Source organism: Physeter macrocephalus, chromosome 16 (assembly GCF_002837175.3).
Source record: "Physeter macrocephalus isolate SW-GA chromosome 16, ASM283717v5, whole genome shotgun sequence".
NCBI lineage: Eukaryota > Metazoa > Chordata > Mammalia > Artiodactyla > Physeteridae > Physeter > Physeter macrocephalus.
The window spans coordinates 58,732,498-58,753,874 of record NC_041229.1 but is presented as its reverse complement, the minus strand read 5'-3'; the positions used below and the strand labels follow the sequence as shown (position 1 = coordinate 58,753,874).

At 50.4% G+C, this 21,377-nt stretch overlaps 2 protein-coding genes and 1 long non-coding RNA gene across 8 annotated transcripts in view; 1 reads left to right on the top strand and 2 right to left on the bottom strand.

The window, feature by feature from the left end:
* Positions 1-5,193, bottom strand: part of UCP3 (uncoupling protein 3) — a 33,217-nt gene extending 28,024 nt beyond the window's left edge. For 2 of the 6 annotated variants that reach the window (XR_008619652.1, XR_008619653.1), the window contains exon 1: positions 5,029-5,167. The gene's annotated coding sequence lies outside the window, so the exon portion shown is untranslated. Of the gene's footprint in view, positions 1-5,028 lie in introns of all 6 variants that reach the window. The other 4 variants (XM_007118963.4, XM_028501446.2, XM_055091714.1 and 1 more) reach the window with 3 other exon arrangements.
* Positions 5,194-6,383: 1,190 nt separating this feature from the next.
* The window catches only part of C2CD3 (C2 domain containing 3 centriole elongation regulator), a 133,211-nt gene continuing 118,217 nt past the window's right edge, over positions 6,384-21,377 (bottom strand). Inside the window, exon 33 of the mRNA XM_024131585.3 lies at positions 6,384-8,797. Within this exon, the coding sequence (XP_023987353.1) occupies positions 8,657-8,797 (141 nt within the window). The 3' untranslated portion in view covers positions 6,384-8,656. The remainder of the gene's footprint in view (positions 8,798-21,377) is intronic.
* LOC114488065 (uncharacterized) lies at positions 8,938-18,720 on the top strand. The gene is made up of 3 exons (XR_003683760.2): positions 8,938-9,346; positions 10,487-11,394; positions 12,391-18,720. It is a non-coding gene; the product is annotated as an uncharacterized lncRNA (long non-coding RNA).

The following is a 21,377-nucleotide window of genomic DNA, read 5'->3' as shown; positions in this document are numbered from 1 at the left end:
GTTGTTGTTTCCTCCAAGCCTGCCTGAATGTACTCTTCTTTACTTAAAACAAACACAGTCCTTCTCAGCCTGTGATTGCTTCTCTGTCACCAAAGACATTTAGCCTGTGACTAGAGATGTTTCCTCCCAACACTGTAGGACTCCCGGGCTGGTGTTCTGTTGTGGAGGGATGGGGTAGGGGGGGCGGTGACTGACCCTGGGCCCCTCTGCTGCTTGGCTTCCCCAGGGCTCTGAGGGGGACTGTGCCCCCTCCCTGCCCCCAGGGGTGCACTTGTGCCTGCACCCATCTTACTGCTGGTGGACCAGGGGCATGTGTACATGAGGGTCGTGATTTAGCCTTGGTTACCTTGGGAAGCTGGCACAGGCCTTTGGTGCTGATGCCATCTCTTAGCAGTTCATACCCATGGGCACCCCAACTCACACACTCGGCGCCCCCCAGTGTGCTGGGATCCTGGACCCTTCAGCACTGTCACCCCTGGAGCCAGGTCCAGTCCCACAGAGTTAGCTGTTAAGTGGGCAGACTGTGTGCCCGCTTCTCTATGGTAATAGAAAAACTCTGGTCCTGTGGTGAGGAAACCTGAGTTCCTGCCCTGTCTTCATGGCTTAGTAATGGGTGAGGGACATTAGATACATTATTTAACCTCTCTTGGGTAAATGGGAATGATATATTACCTATTCACCAGTGGTGAAATGGATTCCAAAAGATAGGGGTGACCAGTTGAGGCTTCTTTCAGGACTGTGGTCTACAACTCTGGTTCTCGCTGTCCTGTCTCTTCAACCCACATGGCTCCCTGGACCCCTATGCTTGCTGTCGCCTTTCCCTAGAAAAGTCTGTTCTTAAGAAGGAGCTGATGTTTCTAATTCATGCTAAGGTGTAAGTGACTATCTTAATGATCAGCTATTTCTTGACCACTATGGCAGGTACTAGGAGAGGAAAGATATGGAATGAATCATGTTTGGCCCTTGCTCCCAAGGAGCTTACATTCAGGAACACAGATGGGTGTAGAATTATCCAAAGGGATTGAAGGAGGTGAGATGGAGGATGGTTGAGATGGGAGCTCACCAGCCACTGGATCCCAGTCTGGAAGCCTGGTTCATAGTGTGGAGAGACAACTTTTGAATCCTGCCCCGGGGAAGGGGGTGCTTTTATTTTGATCTCTCCCAGCATGAAGTTGCCCTTAACATTTTACTTTTATTTTTAAAACTTAAAAAATTGAGATATAGCTTACATATAAGGATTGTATGCATGTTGATGGTTACTGAGTCATAAAGGGAATTGTGCACCGATTCTGGAATGTTAGGCCTGGACAGCAAATGCAGGAGGAGATTTTCTGGATGGGGACCTAACCTAGTGTCCAAGCATAATTCAGATCACATCACTCCCCTGTTCTAAAGCTCTCCAACCACCCCCGCCCCGCCCCGCCTAGTTATTCAAAACAAAGTCCAAAGTCCTTGTGGTGGCCTACGGACCTCCCTAAGACCCAGCTCATGCTAAGTTCTGTGCTTGGCGCTCCAGGAAGTCTGGAGATGAGTAAAAACAGTCTGTGTGACCTGCCCGTGGGGAACTCTCATGGAGTCTTGTGGGGGCATTAGACACACGCACACGTAACTGCAGTGCAAGATGGGCTGGATCAATGTTGGAAGGAAGGAACCATCAAGAAGGGACCCAAAGGAGGGAGAAACCCTCTCTCTTGTTTGTGAGGTGGAATTAGGACAGTTTCATGGTGGGGGGTGGGAGGAGGGCCTTGAAAGTTGGGCAGAATTTCAGCAGCTGGAGAAGTGGGAGGGGGGTTCCAGGTGCAGGGAAGGGCGTGCGCTTGTGCGGGGGTCCAGGGCACCGCTTAGGGTAGGAGGAGGGAATGGCTATGGGGCGTGAGGCTCTTGCAGTGGAGCTTCACACACAAGCTCACTGAATTCTCACCACTTTCCTGAGAGGTAGCTTCCCCCTTCCTCTCCCTGCGTTTGGATGAGCACATGGAGGCTCAGAGACGTTGGCTTGCTCAGTGTTACCAGCCACCAGTGTCAGAGCCTGGTTCACTCTGCTCTACCAGGCTTGAAACAGCCCTGGAAAGAGGGCAGGACAGCATTTAAATCCATTTTACAGATGAGAAAAGAGAGGCTTAAGATGGAAAGAGACTTCCTCAAATTCACAGAACTCCAACCAGGTTCTTGTGGTGGCAATAAGGCCCCCTTCACCGTTCATTCCACTCAGGGGCCCCAGTGGATGTGGTAGTGTGGATATCCACCATCTTGCTTTTTTGTTGAGGGCATTCAAAGCCCTTTAAATTACATGCAAAACCCCTCTCTGGGGAATTAAGTGCTAAGCACATAGAACAAGAGCTTGGCGAGGAGGGCTGGGTGGGTGGGCATCGGTGTCCAGTTTGGCAGAGGAAGAAAATGTGCCCAGAGAGGCTGAGACCAGCGCACGGCACGCAGTCAGGCCTCAGGCTCCCTCTGCAGTGCTCCTCCCACAGCCCGTCTGCCTGCCTTTCTGTGTTGCCTCCCTGAGAAGGTCCAAGGAGGATCTGGCCCCTTGGGAGGTTGGCGTGGAGCTGAGCCTGGCTGAGGGGACAGCACTGCAGGCGTGTGGGGGGGAACACTGTCCTCCTTCCCCTTTACCCTGCAGAAGCCCAGCAGCTGCCAGGCAGGCTCAGTCCCCGGCAGGGAGGCTCTGGCTCCTCTGTCTGGGGCTGGAATGCAAGTGCCTGGTTGTGTGTGGGAACAGCTGCCAGTGCCTGCATCCTGTCAGTCTCTCTTCCCTCAAAGCCCTGGCCTTTCCCCTCCTCTGACAGGAGCTGTGCTGCTGGGAACCTCGGCTTCAGGAATGTGAGGGCCCGACTCTCAGGGCGGGGAGGCCCTTGGGAGGTGTGTTCTCTAGCGTCTCTTGCTGGTTGTACAAGTGTCCCTTTTTCAAAACCTTGGTGGCCACCCAGGCTCTAATAGAAGAATCCTGCAAGTTAGGTATTTTAATTCCACTTTCAGAGTTAGGCACTGAGGAGCAGAGGTGGGACCCCCCCAGGGCTGTGTGACTCAGTGCATTCCCTGCCATTGGCCCCTGGCGTGGAGGAGTGTTTGCGATGGGCCAGGCCCTGCAGGGAGCACTTCGTGGGCTTTGCCTCATGGGCTGGGTCCGTCTCCCAGTGGGAGCCTGTGTCCTCTGGCCAGAGGGGCTGAACCATCAGGCACGGCTTCCCTTCTGAACCTCCTTTGTCCTCAACTGCCTCTGTCCCACACCTTCTTTAGAATTAGCTCTGGTTTTTTTTTTTTTTTTTTTTTGGCCACGCTGCACGGCATGCGGGATCTTAGTTGCCCAACCAGGGATCAAACCTGTGCCGCCTGCAGTGGAAGCGTGGAGTCTTAACCACTGGACCGCCAGGGAAGTCCCTAGAATTAACTCATTGACTGCAATGGTTTCCTGCCTAGATGCGGGGGGGGTCCCAAAGCAGGGACTGGGGCTACTTATCTTGGTTCTCTGTGCAGCCTGGTACAGGGACGGCCCAGGGCCAGAGGGGTCCAGGGAGGACCAGTTGACCAAGGGACCCCACTTGCTGAGGTGGGGAAATGGGCAAAAAGATCTGAGATGCCCACAGTGTTCTTTGGTGGAGGGCCTCAAATGCCACAGCTGTACTTAATCTAGCGAGAATGGGGACTGGTTGGTGTTTTCAAGTTGAGAAATGACACCATCAGACCTGTGTTTGGATCAGGCTGGTGCAGGTGTCAAGGATGGACTGTAAAGGAGCAACTGGAGGCTCAGAGACAAGTGAGGTTGAAGGGATGGTGCAGCAAGAGGTGTTGGAGCCTGAACTTGGTCAAGAGCAGTGGCCAAGGGTGAAGCTGGAGGCTATTCCAGAGGCTGTCCTGAGACCCCCACGGGAGGGTGGAGTGGACGGGCGTGGACTCAGGTGGGGAGGGCTCTAGACTTTCACTGGTCAAGCGGGGGCAGGGCAGGGGGGAGGCTACAATGGTGGGCACAGGTAGGGGCCCTGAAGCCAGTGCTCCTGAACCTCCTTCCCCCTTTACTCCAGCCTCCTGAATTGGTACCCAGGGAGCCCTAGCAGCCAGCAGAACTTTCCCACCGGCAAAGGTGAAGCATAGAGCAGACCCTCCTTCCTGTGCTCTGCTGGGGCACGTGAGGGATGGGGCATTTCAGCCTGCACGCCCAGAGTCGTGGGGCCGGCCCCATTAACATCTATTGAATGCTTCCTGCACCAGGCACCGTGCTGAGGGCTTTACAGGCATTGACTAATTCAACCCCTTTATAAGGCATACAAGGTAGTTGTTATGATTGTCCTCATAAACAAGGGCCCTGGGGCTTTGAGGGCTTCCGCTAATCGCTAATCGTAAGGCTAATGGGATGGAGATGGAATTAGAGCCCAGGTCTGTCTAGCACCTGTTCCTGTTCCACCAGCCAGAGTCTCAGACTTCAGGGAGAGCTCAGGATCCCTGAGCTGCTTGTTTACAGAGTGGATTCTTGGCCCTCAGCCCCGGAGATTCAGGTCTGAGCTGGGGCCTGGGAATCTGCATTAGCAACAAGTTCTCTGTGGTGGCTCTGAAGCAGGGATCAGAAGCCCCATTTCTGAGATACACTGCCTGACTCCACCCTCCTGGCAAAGCCTCTACTGCATCCCCACTGAGGAAGCTGTCTGAGCAGAGCTGGGGTGCCCCCCCTACTCAGGAGAGGGGGCCTCATGGGGAAAGGGCTTTATGCTCTGGGGGAATCCTGGGGACTCTGGGTCAGACTAAGGAGAAATCCACCTCTTTATCTATGGGGATCTGCAAAATCACAGCAGAGGCAGCCAGCAGGGCAAGGGGGAAGTGAGTCCTGGGTGAGTGACACAGGAGCTGGGGTGGAGTTCCAGCCCCGCCATAGTGCCCTCATCAGGGCTACCGTTCTCTCATCTTGACTCAACCTCTACCGGCTCTGTCCTGCTATGGTTAGCGACCCCTGACAGCTCCTGGCTGCTCTCCGTAGGCTGCCGCGAGGGGAGAACTTGGAGGAGGAAGGTGGGGTGGAGAGTGGGGTCTTACCTGTGATTCCAGCCAAAGTGGGGGAAGCATAGGGTCTCTTTAAGGCTCCTCAGGGCTCCATCCCAGGAGGTGGCAGCAGGGACCTGATCACCTCTGTCATTTGCTGTCGTCCCTGCAGCCTCTGGCTTGGCACCTGTCTTTATACGCTCTGGCTGACCTGAAACCTTATCCTGGAGAAGCTAGTTGACAGCCTGGTCACTTGACCAGAGGCGGCTGGTGAGGGGCAGGGAGGTGAGGGGTAAGGTTGGAGTTCCAGATCTGCTTCAGCTCCCTTGACTTGGGGTTCTTTAAACTAGCCCCTTCCAGCTGATGAAAGAAGAGCTCCCTCGGGTGATGAGGGTATATATGGGGTGGGGGGTTTGGACTTGTCACTTTTGAGAGTCCAAAGGTCAAGGCTTCCATGATAGGCTGGGCAGGGCTCTCCTGGGCCTCCTCTTAATAGTAACAATGATGATAACTCACTTCTTGGTGCCTACCACGTGCTAGAAACTTTACATACATTATTTCTATCTCTTCACAACCCTATGAGGTAGGTACAATTAGGAGTCTAAGTTTTTTTTTTTAAAGCTTTATTGAGATATAATTCCCATACCATACAATTTACCTATTTAACTGGTACAATTCAACGGTTTTTAGTGTATTCACAGTTATGCAACCATCAATCATCACAATCAATTTTAGAACACTTTCATTACCCTCCCCAATATCCCCGTACACATCAACAGTGTCACTTCCTTTCTCCCCTCCCCACAACCCCAGGCAATCACTAATCTACTTTGTCTCTATAGATTTGCTGATTCTGAACATTTTGTATAAATAGAACCACACAAGATGTGACCTTTTGTGACTGGCCTCTTTGACTTAGCACAGTGTTTTCCAAGTTCATCCATGTTGGAGCATGTGTCAGCACTTCATTCCTTTCTATGGCTGAGGATCCATGCATTTTAATACTTAGGTTACAGAGGGGAAAACAGAGTCTTAGGGAGGGACAGTGACTCACCCAGGTCACAATACGTGCCATGGGGAGCGCTCTGGAAGTAGGTTCTTGGCTCCACCTGAAAATGGCAGTCTGGAGGTGGTGGGTGAATTGCAGCCGGGAGCTGGGGAGGGGTAAATAGTCGGAACCCAAACAAGGGGGCATTGGGTCCTGGAGAGACCCAGAGGGAGGGCAGCTTAGCTCACGTGGGCCTGGGAGCTCTTCGAGGGCAGGGTCAGGTCTGTCTGCTTTGGCTCCGTGTCCCCAGAATCCAGTCTGTGCTAGAAGTTCCAAAGCTGGCTGCCATGGGCTGAGCTGAGCCAACCTCTGGGTGATCAGAAGCACCCATTTTCAGGGCTCTGTGGAGGGAGTGCTGAAAGGGAAGTAGGGAGACACTGGCTAGTTCTGTTGGTGGTGGTGGAACAAACATGTACCTCATGCCCTCACCCGGTGCTGCATGCTTGGCAGGGCGTTTCTCGTCTGAGCTGTTACTGCAAGATAGATCCAACTTCTGGGGAGAAGACACTGGTAAATAACACACTCTGTAAGTGTAGGGGGAGGTTTTCAGACCCTCAGGGTGCCTCTGTGTTATCAGAGGCCGCCCTCAGCCTGGGTAGGAGTCATGCATGTCCTTATCCTAACTTGACCCCATCAAGTTATTTACAGGAGCTGGAGGAGGATTGGGAAGGAATATTCTTCACCTGAGGCTTAACCCCTCAGGCCTGGGCCCCTAGGTTCTCTGTGGCCTCAAGTGAGGCAGAGACCTGGGCCTTGAAAGCTCCTGGCAGACAGGCGGCTGGTGAGCTGAGAGGGAGACACTGCGGAGGAGGTGAGCTGGCAGGCCGAAGGTTAGGGGGCCGAGACAAACCGATGAAGGGGGACATGCTGGTCTGAGTGCACTTGACCGATGAGGAGGGCACCCTGCATCACCCTGTACCCTCTGGGGCATGTCCTGCCTCACAGTTAGTGGTGAGCCTTCCTATCTACTGACTTGCTCTGGGTCAGTGGGGGAGGAGTGGGTGGGGCTGACATTTCCTACGCTTCCATTAAGTGCCAATTGCTGGCAAAGCACTTTCACAAACGTCATCTCATTTAATCTTCTCAACAACCCAGTGAAGCTGGTCTTGTTATCTTGCTTTACAAAGATGAGGCAACAGAGGCTCAGATAGAGGCTTGTGCAGTCAAGCCGGAGGGGGCCTATTGGGAAGTGGCAGAGCCGGACCCGTCTCTGCTCTCTACCCAGCTGGACGGTGGCCCGCATGCCCTGCTGGTTCCTCCCTGGTCTCACCCCCAGCCTTAGCTCTTCAAGGAAGCCTTCTCTGACTGCTCCAGCCCACATGATTTCCTCCATGAACTCCCCGAATTCAAAGCACTTAACTGGCTGTATCCTGGGCACAGAAGCCTTGTGACATGTCTGGAGGTGTCTTGTGTGATCTGCTCCCTAACTACATGAACAGAGGCAAGTCACTTAACTTCGTTGAGCTTCAGGTTAACTAAAAGACGGGAATCATAAGATGTGGGTTATAGAGCTCTTCTGAGGACTGAGATGACCTGTGCTTGGGGGTGGAAAGCAGGGCCCTCCACTTAGTTCCCTCCCAACCTTCCCTCCCAGCTACTCTGCACATTTCTGCCCCCTTCTAATGCTCCCCACAGGCCCTTTCTATGGTAGCTGCTCGAATGTTTGGAGTCTGACAGTCTAAGCCAGAGCTATGTACTCATCCCAGAGAGATGGGGCATTCTGAGCGGGGCTGTGCTATAAGCCCCATTACTGTGCTAATAGATCTGACGTACCAGCAAAGGAAATACTAGGGGTTACCCTAATCTGGATCAACCTAATCTTTGGAGGAGTCAGAAGTCTCATGGTGACCCAGGACCCCCGTTCCAGATGAGCTGTTCCAAGGGATTGTATGGTCGCAAAGCTTTCTCTCTGGCTGTCAGAGCACAAGCAAATTTCTGACACTGCAGTCCAGTGGCCAACCCGGGAAACACTTGTGCACAGAATACAAATACCAATATGATTTTATTCAAACACAGACAGGAAAAATGACCTTCAGAGCTGGGTAAAAACAATAAGTTAAAAGCATGGTTAGAGTTTCAGACAATCAGATAAAAAGTCTGAAGGAGGTAATTTCCCCCTCCTCTCCTACTGATTATTTCAACACAGCATAAAAATAATTTTATCTACAAAATACCCTTATTCCCAAGCAAATGAACTGGAGGTTGGCCCTAGGATTTCCCTGGCTATGCAGGATGCACAAAATCTCCACCCACCCTCCCCAACCCCCTTAAGGCAAAAGGGCCTATCATATTCAGGCAGAGGGTAGGCTCCTGTCAGCAGGAGGCTCTGGTCAAGGACACTGGGAGGAATTTCCCAGCTGAAAGATGCCTGCTTGGGTCCCTTGGTCAAAAGACGGGTGGGCCCCTTGGGCACTGGAATCCACCATTTCTAGCATTTGCCTCACCATCGGAGGAGGAAGCTGAAGTCCTGGCAGGTGGACACTGGGCTGGTCGGTGACGCTCCTCTAGTCTGGGCTGACTGGTGTCCAGGGACAAGGCTGGTGGTGGTTTCAGGGCTTTCACAGCCCTGAGGGAAGCCAGACAAAGCTGAGGGTGAGTGGGTGGGTGGTCTTTCCCTCAGTCTCTTGGGCTGAATTAGTCTTTCTGGGAGTATCGGGAAGAAAATATCCGTGCAATCCTGCGAGTTTCTTCCTCAGACAGGCTGGGAGGCAGCGAGTTAGGTCTGGGACGACAAGGCCTTTGCGACAGGGCTCCCCTGGTGGTCTCGCTCTTGCCCTGGAGAGGAGGAGGTCAGCTAGGTTAGCACTGCGCACATGGCACTGCCTAAAGATGACTTTGACTCTTCTCGTCTTTTGGTCCTTTGGCTAATACTGGTATAGAGCTGACTGATTTACAAAGCACTTTACATACCTGAGTGTGTTTAACCCTCATCTCAACGCCACAGGTTGGTACACGGTTCCCATGTCATGGATGAGGCAACTACAGTTCAGGTGAAATAAACTCAAGGTCCCACAGCTCGGGGTAGCAGACCTAAGATGTAAACCCCTGTTCAGACTCCTTCTATGCCTCTGGAGAAGGAGGGGCAGTCTCCTCCAGGACATCCCTTCTCTTGCTGCATGTGTCTACACAAGTCATGTGGCCTTGAAGTATGACTGTCCCATGTGTGACCCTGCCAGGGAGAAGATGCTGGTGAATAATACACTCTCCCTATGGCCCTGGGGAGTTCCTGGAGCTGCCAGGTGACATGAAGCACATACCCACAGCCCTGCTACCAAACATCTCCCTGTCTTGGGCTGACTGGGTATCACGAATTTCCCCTTTAAGGTGCGTGCATTTGGGTTATGATATCGTGGTCCTCTGGACTCCTCTATGACTCATCCATTTGCTCCTCCAACCCTTTTGTTTGCTTGTTTCTGTGCTTACTCTGTACCAGGTTCCTGCCCTGAAGGAGCTCAAAGGATACAGGAAAGCCACCCCAGGCAGGTGGCTGACAGCAAGGCCCCAGGGAAGAGGTGGAGGCCTGGTAGAGGAAGAGGCAGTGCTGAAAGGACATGTGAATTGCCCCGACAGGCAAACTTGGCTGACTCCACAGCGCGCAGCCTGTCACCAAATACTGAAAGCACATGCACCACTCCCTAGGCACCAAGAATCAGCTTGGTGGAGACCCTAGAGATTAAGGCTACTTCCCTGCCCCTTAGTAATTCTGCTAATGGGAAACTGAGGCCCATTGCTTGTGGGAGTAGAGTTGCTGTGGGATCAGTAATATTCAGTAATTCCTTCTTTCCTTCACTTCTTTAACCTTCTTACTGCCTACTGTGAGAGGGAGATAGATAGAGATGAACAGTTCTTGATCTCCATAGCTCAGAGTTCAGCTGGGGAGACAGAGAGAGCTATTCAAAGAATTAGAATAGCAGCCAGGAAGTGTAGGGGGAATGGAAGTCAGGCAACCTTGAGGGTCCCTGCCAATCTGGAATTCTAAATGCCAAGGGAGTGCATACAACCTGACAAGCTCTCAGCACTGATAGCCCACAGGCAGGTTCTCTTTGCTGGAGAACCAAGAGCAAAGCGGAGCTAGGGGCTGGACATGCCCAGCAGAGGTGAGAACATACAGCTCCCCATCTTCCAGGCAGGCCTAGGCTAAATGGGGAGAAAGGAAACCCACTCTGTGCTGGTGTTTGTAGTTCTTCCTTTCAAAACATGGGAGGCACCTGCACCCCATCATGCCTCAGGCTGGGGAGGCCAGCCATTGCCTGAGGCCCTCTCCTTCCAGACTGGATGCTCCTGCAGGGCATGGCCTGACTCTGATGCTTGTGACTCCCACTGAGACAGGTCCAAAATGGGAGCTTCGTAGCTGATAGACCAGTGAATGGGTCAAGCCACGGTGACCAGAGGCTTCAATTAATTGGGAAGGAGACTGCCTCTTGCAGCAAATATCTCATTCCGTCATTCTTTCATTCATTCCAGAACCACTGATTGCTCAAGCTAGAGGGGAGACGAATGCTGACCTACCCAGCAATCACAAAGAGGAAGCTTAGAGCCCGGGAGAACAGAGAAAGAGCAATTCATGACAGCTGGGAAGGACAGGGCGGCTTCACGCAGAGGTGGGATCTGAGACGCGCAGGGTTTCAGCAGAGCTGTGTGTGGGGTGAGGTCACTGCCCTGGAGGGGCAGCATGAGCACAGGCCTGCACCTGCTAGCCGGGCTGACATCTGTGAACCAGCCACAGCCAACCTCCCAGTACCCACACCTGGGCCCAGCAACCTAGGGGGCCTTATCTGCATGGCCCAGGCCCAGGGACACGACGGGGTTTGGCTCTGTGTACTGGGCAGGGCAGAGCTGTGGAAGGTCAGCAGCATGTGGCTTTTGTTGACCTCAAAAGGGTCTAAAAAACATCTTGACTAGTAGTAAAGTCTCTTTCTTCGTCAGGGTTGCTATCCCGAGACATACAGCCTTGGTGGGGCTGGGCAGAGGTGTAGCTGCCCACGCAGGGACACCCCTCCATGTACCCACCACTCCTCTGAAAATACTCCCATGCTCCTGCTGGAGCTCTGGGGGCACCAGCAAACTGTCACCACAGCTTATGGCTTGAGGAGCCTCAGCCTTCCTGGGGAGGCAGGGGGAGCCCACATGGAAGCAGGACAATCAGACTGAGGGGCTGCAGGGGCCTTGGAGTCTGAACAGTGGGTGTCATATGTGGGGCGAAGTCCCTGGAAGGGTACTTTCAAGAAGACGGACTTGAAACAACATGAACGTGGAATCTGAACAAAGAATATGAGAGAGGATGTTCCAGGTAGAGACTTAGCTTGAGCAAAGGTGCGGAGAAGGAATTTATTTGCTGGGAAAGCCAGGGAGATGGGACTGGCTGACTGCAGGTACGGAGAGCAGAAGACAAACCCAGCAAGGGCGGGGCTCGAGTTCCTGAATGTCTGGGGAGGAACTGACCATATTCCTCTTGGACTTTCCAATGATCTGGGGGCGTGGGGCTGACCACTGTCCTGGGGTGAAGGATAGAACAGGCTTTACTGTGGTCTGGGTGTTAAGCCTGGCAGTACATGAGGGGCACTGACTGTCCTGTTAAATCCACCCAGCTCTCCCATTAACTTCTCCCACTTCCAAATATGGGGACCTGCTCTTTTCTGGGCACCTGGACACCCAGGCTTCTTGGCCTAGTGTTTGAGACAGATGTCTCAAAGGAGCCTTCAATGTCAAAGGCAGAACTCCACCAGGGAGAAAATAAAGCATCAGGGGAGGAGTAAGGAGCAGTGGTGGCAGGAAAATATGGGGCTTCCAGGGGTTCCTCAAACCAAGAGGCTAACCTGGTGGGGGAGTGATTCTATTCCTGGGTCCACCACTTCTTAGCCAAGAGGCTTTGGGCAAGTCACTTCCTCTCTGGGCCTTGGTTTCCTCATCTGAAAACAGATCAGGATGAGCAGATAATACAAGAGGAGGTGGCCTGTAACCCAGGGACTTATCTTGGCCCGTGGCTCCCTCTTTGGCCAGCTCCCTGTGATAGCATCTTCTCCAAACGCTCTCTCAGGAGGCTCCAGCCCTCTTCTTTGGCCTCGAAATGTGAGCTGATTCAAGCCACTGTGTTCTGGGTTCCCTCTATCCAGTCCCCAGATGGATATCCCTACATAGGCCACATGTTTCCAGGAGGGTGGTAGGTGCAGGTACCCCCATTTACCCCTGCTTCTGGGTGTCCCTGGGACTTTCTCAGAGGGGAGGCAATGGGGTGGAGTGGAAGGAACACTGGTCTGTGGCCCAGCCCAACTGCCCCACTTGCTTGAGGGCAAGGCACTTTGTCTCTCTGGGTCTCAGTATCTTCACTACCAAGTGGAGCTGAGAACTTGTTTGCCTCCTTGCCCCAGGTCTACCGTGAAGCTGAAATACAACTCAGATGTGACCAAGGCTCTGGCCAGATACAAAAGCACAGGGGCTAAATAAGCTGGAGACACCAGCTACGGAGAGCAAAATGAAGCCCTGCTGTTCTGAGACCTCACTTCAGCTGGAGTAGAAGTGGGGTACAGCACCCCCAAAGGCATGCCCAGGGCTAGGCCAGGACTGGCCATACTCTCCCACTACCATTGCCCCCCACCCAATGAGCCCCTGGGCCTGGCATCAGGACTGAAGTTTTGTGTTTTCCCAGAGCAGATCCCTTACGATGGCATAAACACTGCCTCAGGGGCTGGAAGCAAAACTTTCCAAAGAGCTGAAAACAGAAAGTAAATAGCTGGATGGTTCTGGCTGACTAGGATAGGGCTGCCAACAGATTGCTGCTTCAGAGATGAGTGAGGCTCAGTAGAGCCGCCTGCCTTGTTCAACTTTCACCTCCTTGGCTGGCTGCCTTCCCCTGTGGTGGCTCCCAGAGTCCTCTCCAAAGGCTGGGACTAGGACTTCCTTGTGCTAAGGAGAGTAGCAAACTCAGCAGCTGCACCTAGGAGCAGGGGTGAAGCGAGGATAAGACACGCACAACAGGGGCCCAGCCTTGAGAGGCAAATCCTAAATCTGACCACCTAGCCCAGCCGCAGTGTGTCTGGGCTCCACGCTCTGAGCTCACCCTCCATTCCTGCCTTAGAGTTCTGGTCATGTGGTTCTCACTACCTACATGCTGCCTCTGTTCCTCCCCACCCCCCGATGCCTCCCTTTCCTTCCTCCGAGAAGGCTTCCCTGACAACCGGCCTATTCCGCAGGGCCTGGGTCACCCCCTCAGCCCAGGCCTCAGTCTCCCAGTCTACACCGTGAAGACGCCAGACTAGATCAAGACTCTTCAACCTTCTGAACCCACTCCCTGCCAGTGAGAGGGAAGGGTTAAAGTGACACTCTTGGAACTCCTGGCTCCTCCCAGACTCTGGCCTCAGCGCTCAGGCAACTTGAGCCTAGCACCTGCCCAGCAGACCCGTAGGCCCTTTCCCTCACGGTGCCGGCCAAACTGCATCTGGGCCAAGGTGGGCACCAGCCAATTCTGGCTGCTTCCCCTGACTTTTGTACACCCTTGGCCAGAGAGCTCACCTCCTCCTCAAAGCTTTGTGGGGCCTTAATCAGAAGCTCTTTGACCTCTGGGACTCCTCCTGGGGCTCTGCAGAGGGCTAGGGACTTGGTAGCTAAAAGAGGTGAGGTAATAGGTCAGGGCTTCTTGCCCCAAGATGGGCAGCTCAGCCATGAGGCCTGGACCACAGGCTGAGAAGAGGATACCAGGCTCAGGAACTTCTCTTGGACTCCAACCATCTGATCTGGTGACTTTGTGGAGGACTGGGTTCTTCTACCAAGACTGTGTTTCTCTTAGATGGCTCTGGGCTTGGGGAAGGGAAACCAAGGGACAGAAGAATTCTTTGGGCTCCCGGGAGAAAAGAAGCAGCCTCAGGACTCAAAGGCAGGCAGGCCTCGGACTTCTGAGGCTAGGGCTCTACCACCCTTAGGTGGGGGCAGTGGGTCATACTGGGTCTCTAACTCAGGGTCTGAACTGAGCACACAATCAACTGCTAGGGCCCTGAGCAATGCTCTCCATCCTTCTGGGGCTGCCCTGTGGGGTCTAACTTCCCGGGTCCCTGCGGCTCCCTGCACCTGGTACTAAGCTTTTGATGATGTCCCTATCCCTTAGCATTTTTTTCCTACTAGTCCCCCCAGAATGTAACAGCACAAGAGGGGAAGTTGTCTCAATAACAATGATGATTAAAATAACAATAGTTAACATTCATATAGTTCCTACTATGTCATGTGCTAAAAACTGCTCTAAGCACTTAACATCTTAGTTAACCCTACACAAGCTCTAGGAGGCAGGTACTGTTTCACCCATTTTTCAGATAAAGAAACTGAAGCACAGAAAAGGTAGGTAACTTGCACCAGGTTACACAGCTAGAAAGTGGCAAAACTGAGCTCTGAACTTAGGCTGTCTGGATTCAGAGGCCATGTGCCTAACCGCTATACAAAACTGCCTGATAGGAGAGAAGAGGGACGTATAGCCACAAATTAAGTCCGTGTTGCCTCCTCAGACCTTGTTCAGCACCTCAGAAGGCCAGCAGCAGAGCCAGGGCAAGAAACCAGGTTTGGGCTTCCCTGGTGGCGCAGTGGTTAAGAATCCGCCTGCCAATGCAGGGGACACAGGTTCGAGCCCTGGTCCGGGAAGATCCCACATGCCACGGAGCAACTAAGCCCGTGCACCACAACTACTGAGCCTGTGTGCCACAACTACTGAAGCCCGTGCGCCTAGAGCCCGTGCTCTGCAATGAGAGAAGCCACTGCAATGAGAAGCCTGTGCACCACAACGAGAGGGGCCCCCGCTCGCCACAACTAGAGAAAGCCCGTGCGCAGCAATGAAGACCCAACGCAGCCCTAAAAAAAAAAAAAAAAAAAAAAAAAAAGAAAGAAACCAGGTTTGCTGACTCAGCTCCCCAACTGCCTGGAGCACCTCAATCCCGATGATGTCTGAAACACTGTGGTCTGGCCAAGTGGAGGTGAGAACTCTAAGGTGGGCGGGGGCAGTTGGACAACTCAAGGCTTTCAAGGGGACACTCGTGCCTGGCCTTGTTGCCGACCTCCTGCCTCCTACACACACTCCTCATGAACAGTAGCATCTGGCCCCAGGCTTGTGGTTAGTCCAGGAGCTCAGATGACAGGTTGATTCTTGCTCTTTACTTCTGATTCCTATCCTGACTGCTTTGGTCCAGGCTGATCTCTCCCCAGCTCTGACCTCCTCTCTAGCACATACTGTTTGTACTTCCCAGTTACCACATTCTGTTGATTCTCTGAGAGATTTTTCTCCAAATCCACAGCCTTCAAAGCCTTTCCTTCATCTTTGCTGAATTCTACTCATGCCACCCTACATGGCTCTGTCTTCCTTTCCCTGTACGCATTCTCTTTGTTTTGTTTTACTTAAGTACTAATATAGGCTAATGTCATTTGAGAAAGTTAGTGAGTGGTTTGGTGGCCAGTGCCTCTCAAGGAACTGTGACCTCCCTGAAGAGGGTCCATGGCACCACGTCTAGCACTTTAAGCACGACGGGCGCTTGGTGGAGTTGGTGGAACTTCCATATAAAGCTCAATCCCCTGGGGAAATGTGAGCTTTGGCGGGGGAAGGGACCACAGTTCCTTCTCTGTCTACTTCTGCACCTAGCTCAGGACTATGGCTTTGTAAATTTGCTGAAAGATGTACATTTCAAGTTTGAGGCCCAAACAACTTTCCTACTCTCTGGCCTGCCTGTCCTCACACCCACCTCGGGCTCTCCTAGTCATCGATGGTGAGTTACTGGAGGGTTCTGAGTGGAGAAGTCACATGATTTATTCGATGATTTACTTAACGTCTTAAAAACTTAACAGGATACTGTATGGGGAATGGGGGCAAGGGGAGAAGCAGAAAGGCAAGTTAGGAGGCTCCTGCAACAATCTAGGCGAGAGGTGATGACAGTTTAGACCAGGTAATGGTGGGAGTGGTGAGCAGTGGATGGATCTGAATTTAGAGGGAGAGCTGCCAGAATTTCCTGGTGGATTGGAAATCAAGGCATCAGAGAGGATTCTAAGGGTTTTGGCAGGAACAACTAAACTAGAAGGATAGAATATCTATTAACTGAGATGGGGAAGACCAAGAAACAGAGCTGAGGAATAAAATCTGGAGTTGAGTTTGGATATATTGAGTAGGCAGCTGGACATACGAGCCTAGAGTTAGAGGAGAGGTCTGGGCTAAGATAATCATTATGAGTCTTCGGCATATTGAGGGGATTTAAAGCCTTGAGATCAGACAGGATCATCTAGAAAGTAAGTGTAAATAGAGAAGTCTAAAGACCACACCCTGGTCACCCCTATTAACAAGTAGGGGAAATGAAGGAGAACCAGCAAAGGCGGCTGAGCAGGAGCCGCCAACAAGGGAAGAAGAGAACCAAGAAGCACTGATGCCTTAGAAACAAGTGAAGAAAATGTTTAAAGGAGAGAGATCAACTGTGTCACATGCCGCTGAGAGATCAAAGCAACTGGGCACTCAGATTTAATAACTGGTTTAGGAATATGGCGGGTTTGTTTTGGATTTTGACAACCTTGAAGAGTCCCTCCCTCCTCCGGTGGTAGAGTGGGGTAAGAGTCAGATTACAGTGGCCAATCACACTGGCTGCAGTATGGAGACGCATGGTGGTGGGAAAGTGTGGCTGTGAGTAAGAGTAGTTAGAAACAGCCATGGGGGAGCTGACTGGGGCTAGATAATGAAATGGTGAGAAGTGAGTGGATTCAAAGATATTTAGGGGACAGAATTCACAGGCCTTGGTGATGGTGGGTTGTGGGGGATAAGGGTGTAGGAGGGGGCTTCCCTGGTGGCGCAGCGGTTGCGCGTCCGCCTGCCGATGCAGGGGAACCGGGTTCGCGCCCCGGTCTGGGAGGATCCCACATGCCGCGGAGCGGCTGAGCCCGTGAGCCGTGGCCGCTGAGCCTGCGCGTCCGGAGCCTGTCCTCCGCAACGGGAGAGGCCACAGCAGAGGGAGGCCCGCATACCACAAAAAAAAAAAAAAAAAAAAAGGGTGTAGGAGGAGGGGAAGACAACACACATGCTCTGGCAGGAGTAACTACATGACTGTGGTCGTTTTACTGAGATAAGGAATGCCGGTGGTAGAGGGAGTGTGCAAAGGAAGATGACAAGCTCAAGGTTTGGATGTGCTGAATTGTTTGTAACATCAAGTAAAGACTTCTAGGATGTAGGTGGATCCACGTGTGTCTGCAGCATGGCAGAGAAGTCTGGACTGAAGATAAGGATTTGAGGTCATCAAACTGTAATAATAACCGAAATAACTGAAGTGGTTGAAATTTTCCCAAAGAAACATCTACAAGAGCAGAAGACATAAGTCTGGGGAAAACAACATGTACATTAGTGCTGTCTCATCCTCTACCTCCCCTTTTAGAAAAATTGATAAAACTAGTTTGCCCCTGGCAGCTAAGCAAACAGAATCAGAAGTAACTATAAATAAAACCAGGGAGCTGTCCCAATGAAGAGTTACTTTATCACAAAGAGGAAAGAGAAAGCAGAGGCAGCAGAACCTGATTCATAAGGAATTTCAAATGTGCCACTGGATGGCTGTTCGATGGTCCTGCTAGACCCGCCATCCTCCTCCCTCCTTTGCTTCTTGAAGAGGTGACAACCAGAAGATGAAACAGTCATGAGGAAGGGGGGCTGAGAGCTGGCCTCTATACCCTATCTGTGTGACACCTGGTGCTCTTCAGTGCAACCATGCTTTGAGACCTGATAACCCCATCTGACAGGTGACACAGACTCAGAAAAATCAGAAGACTTGACAAAGGTCACACAGAGAACTGTATCCACTATACTGTGGGGAAAAGAGGGGAAAACACCTGTTTCACAAATGCTAGAAATGGAGACTGTCTAGGAGGTTCCTGGGTTCAGGTGCATTTTTTCAGTGTGGTTGAAGGATTAGGCCTTCCCTTAGATCTTGTGGTGAAGCCAGGTGAGCTAAGTATAGCTGTCCCAGGACACTGGTTGAGAAGAGTCAGCCTCTCAAAATGCTCCTCTTCAGCCTTCAGAGCCTTAGGAAGAGGCAAAATAGATGGAATCCTCAAGTTGGGGGTACAGGACAAGGCTCCTGCCCTCCCCTGCCCACCTCTCACTTTGAGCTGTTGACTGTGCCTGAAACATAACCACAAATAGAAGACAGAAGAGAAAACAGGGACTTCCCTGGCAGTCCAGTGGTTAGGACTCTGTGCTTCCAATGCCAGGAGTGTGGGTTCGATCCCTGGTCGGGCAACTAGGATATCGAATGCCAAATGGCATGGCCAAAAATAAATAAATAAATAAATGGACTTAAGAGAAAACAGAAGCTTCCATCAAATGGGAAACTCTATCACCAAATCTAATCCTATCTGCTTTAGCACCCATCTTCTCTGTCTGCCTGTATGCTTGTATGCTACAGGGTGAGTTTTCTTTTTCTTCTCAACAGGCTAATATCTCCACATGTGCTCTGGATCCAGGGACTAGTCTTTCTATTCTCTCCCTCTCCTGCATCTTCCCCTTCTTTTCTCTACTGGTCACTGCACTGCCGTACAGAAAAAGCTGAAGCCTTTCCCATATAAAAAAAAACAAAACAAAAAACCAAAAAAACTTACCTTATCTCAGATGCTACCCCACCCGCTATCCTATAATTCTGATCCATATTCACAGCCAAATCTATGGAAGGACTTGGTGTCTCCATTTTGTCACCATTCAATCATTCTTAAAATTTAAATTACATATGATTTTGTGATTTCATGGTGTAATATACCAAAGAATACTAACATATTTAAATTATGAAGCATGATAAAAATGAACATCAATAAACCCACAACCCAACCTAAGAACTAAAACATTGTTAATACTGTTGAATAGACCTATGTGATCTTCCTCCCCCATCCTATTCCCTGCCTCTGCAACTATGAACATTGTAGTCAAACTGTTGAAAACCAAAGAAAAAAATCTTAACAGTAGCCAAAGAACAAAGGTCACATAACATTCCGGGCAACAACAATAAGAATGATAGCTGCTTCTCATCAGAAACAATGGAGGTCAGTAGAATGTGAAGTGATAGTTCTAAAATGCTAAAACAGGTAATACCCTGGGCATCCAGTAGTTAGGATGTGGAGCTTTCATTGCTGAGGGCCAAGGTTCAATCCCTGGTTGGGGAACTAAGATCCCACAAGCTGCATGGTGTGCCCAAAATTAAAAACAAATGAATGAATGAATGAATGAATAAATAAAATGCTAAAACAAACACAATTCAAGTTAGAATTCTATATCCAGTGAAAAAATATCTTTGAAAAATGAAGGCAAAATACAATTCAGCCAATTGAAGCTGAGAGCATCAGTTCCCAGTAGGTCTGCACTACATGAAATTCTAAAGGAAGTTCTTCATGCTGAAGGGAAATGGTAATAAACTGAGACCAGGGTGTGAAGAAGGAATGAAGCCAAGAGCATAAGTTGCAGAAAACATGCTGCTACAAACACATCAAGTAGTGAGAAAGGCTCATCACCAGTGAGGACGATGAACACCCTGATGTTTCCTGGATCGTGGGACTTCCAATGCTGAAAATGAGACAGCTCTGGGTGAACTGTGATAACTGGCTACCCTAACTAGGACCCAGAATAAGGTCCTGAGGAGGGAGGTGTTCCTGAGAGCAGCAGACAATGGAGTTTTGCTGTGGGCAAGAAAGAAAAAAGGCTACAAAGTGTATGAGACTTTATCTTCTTAAAACTAGACTTGCCCTTAAACTGAAGTAAACATTATTACATCCCTCTCACACCCTATGTATCTTATGTTTAATAGATCAAAGATAATAAGTCCCCCCAGGAGCTGGCACATCATGAAGGCAGAAACACAAAAGTAGGAACAGCACAAAAGCAGGAAAAGCAGTTCTGTTTGGCAGTTGGGAGCTGACAGCTCAGACACAGTGACTCACAGACCTCCCTTCCTACAAGGCACATCTCACTCACATTTCACCCACTTGGCTGGGAGGGGAAGAGGGAAAGGAAACTAACAGTGTCTGCTTTTTTCCTCTAGGGTAATTCTGGTCATCCTCTTATTAGGTAAGAATTCTATTAGCCTGATGTTACTTTAAAAAAAAACCCAAGACTCAGAAAGGTCAAGTCACTTGCCCAAGATCACTTAGCCACGTAGCAGACTCAGTATTTCATGTCATAGATGTCTTGTTCAAAAGCTTGTGCTTGGTGCTGGACACAGCCCTGCTACCCTAGCATAAGTGCTGACGTGAATACATGGGGCATGCAAGGGAAGATGCAGAGTAGAAGGAGATGAACTGGTGACCTGAACCAGAGTTTCGAAATAAGGCCATGGAAATGTAGAGCTTGTGATGGGGACTGGCACCTCTCCTCTAGGACAGGAATACAAATTTGATAAAAACAGATGTGTGGGAATTTAGACTTATCAGTGTGCCAAAGAAATGAGGTGTCCTCAAAATGGTGCTGGGGAAGCTGAGGGAGAAGTGGGGAAGGAAACCAGTAAAAGAACTAGGCATCTTATGGCTTCTCTTTAGGACTATACCCCTAGGCTCCCACGATACTTCTGGACTGACCCCATTTGTCATCAAAGTAGGCTCTGGAAGAGCCTAAAAAAATGTTTAAACGTTAACTGCAAAATGAAACCTATATAAAGAAGGCAAATTAGCTAGAAAAATATACCGTAGGCCAAGTGTCATGATTTTAAAATGGTGCAATGGAAAGCACAGAGTTTGGAGTCATACTGGTTGGGAGACCCTGGGTAGGTGACAACCTACTTAACCTTTATATCTCAGTTTCTACAGAATAGAAACTATAATCCCTTGTAAGTCTGTATGGGAAGTTCTGTATGGGAACCTCAGTTTTCTCATCTATTAAATGGGGATAACAATAGTACCCCTCTTATTGGGTTCTTGGGAGAATTAAATCAGTTTACACATGTAAAATGCTTAGAATAATGTCTAGTGCACGGTAAGCGTTACATAGGGGTTGGCTATTATAATTAACAAATAAGCTAATACATTTTGCTCATAGCATGCATTATTCTCTGAAATTGTTTTTTTCAAAGCTCCACTATCCACCTCCTAGAGTAATGAAAATAAAAACAAAAATAAACAAATGGGACCTAATTAAACTTAAAAGCTTTTGCACAGCAAAGGAAACCATAAACAAAACGAAAAGATAACCCACAGAATGGGAGAAAATATTTGCAAATGAAGTGACCGACAAGGGATTAATCTACAAAATATACAAACAGCTCATGCAGCTCAACATCAAAAAAACCAAACAACCCAATCAAAAAATGGGCAGGAGATCTAAATAGACATTTCTCCAAAGAACACATACAGATGGCCAAAAAGCACATGAAAAGATGCTCAACAT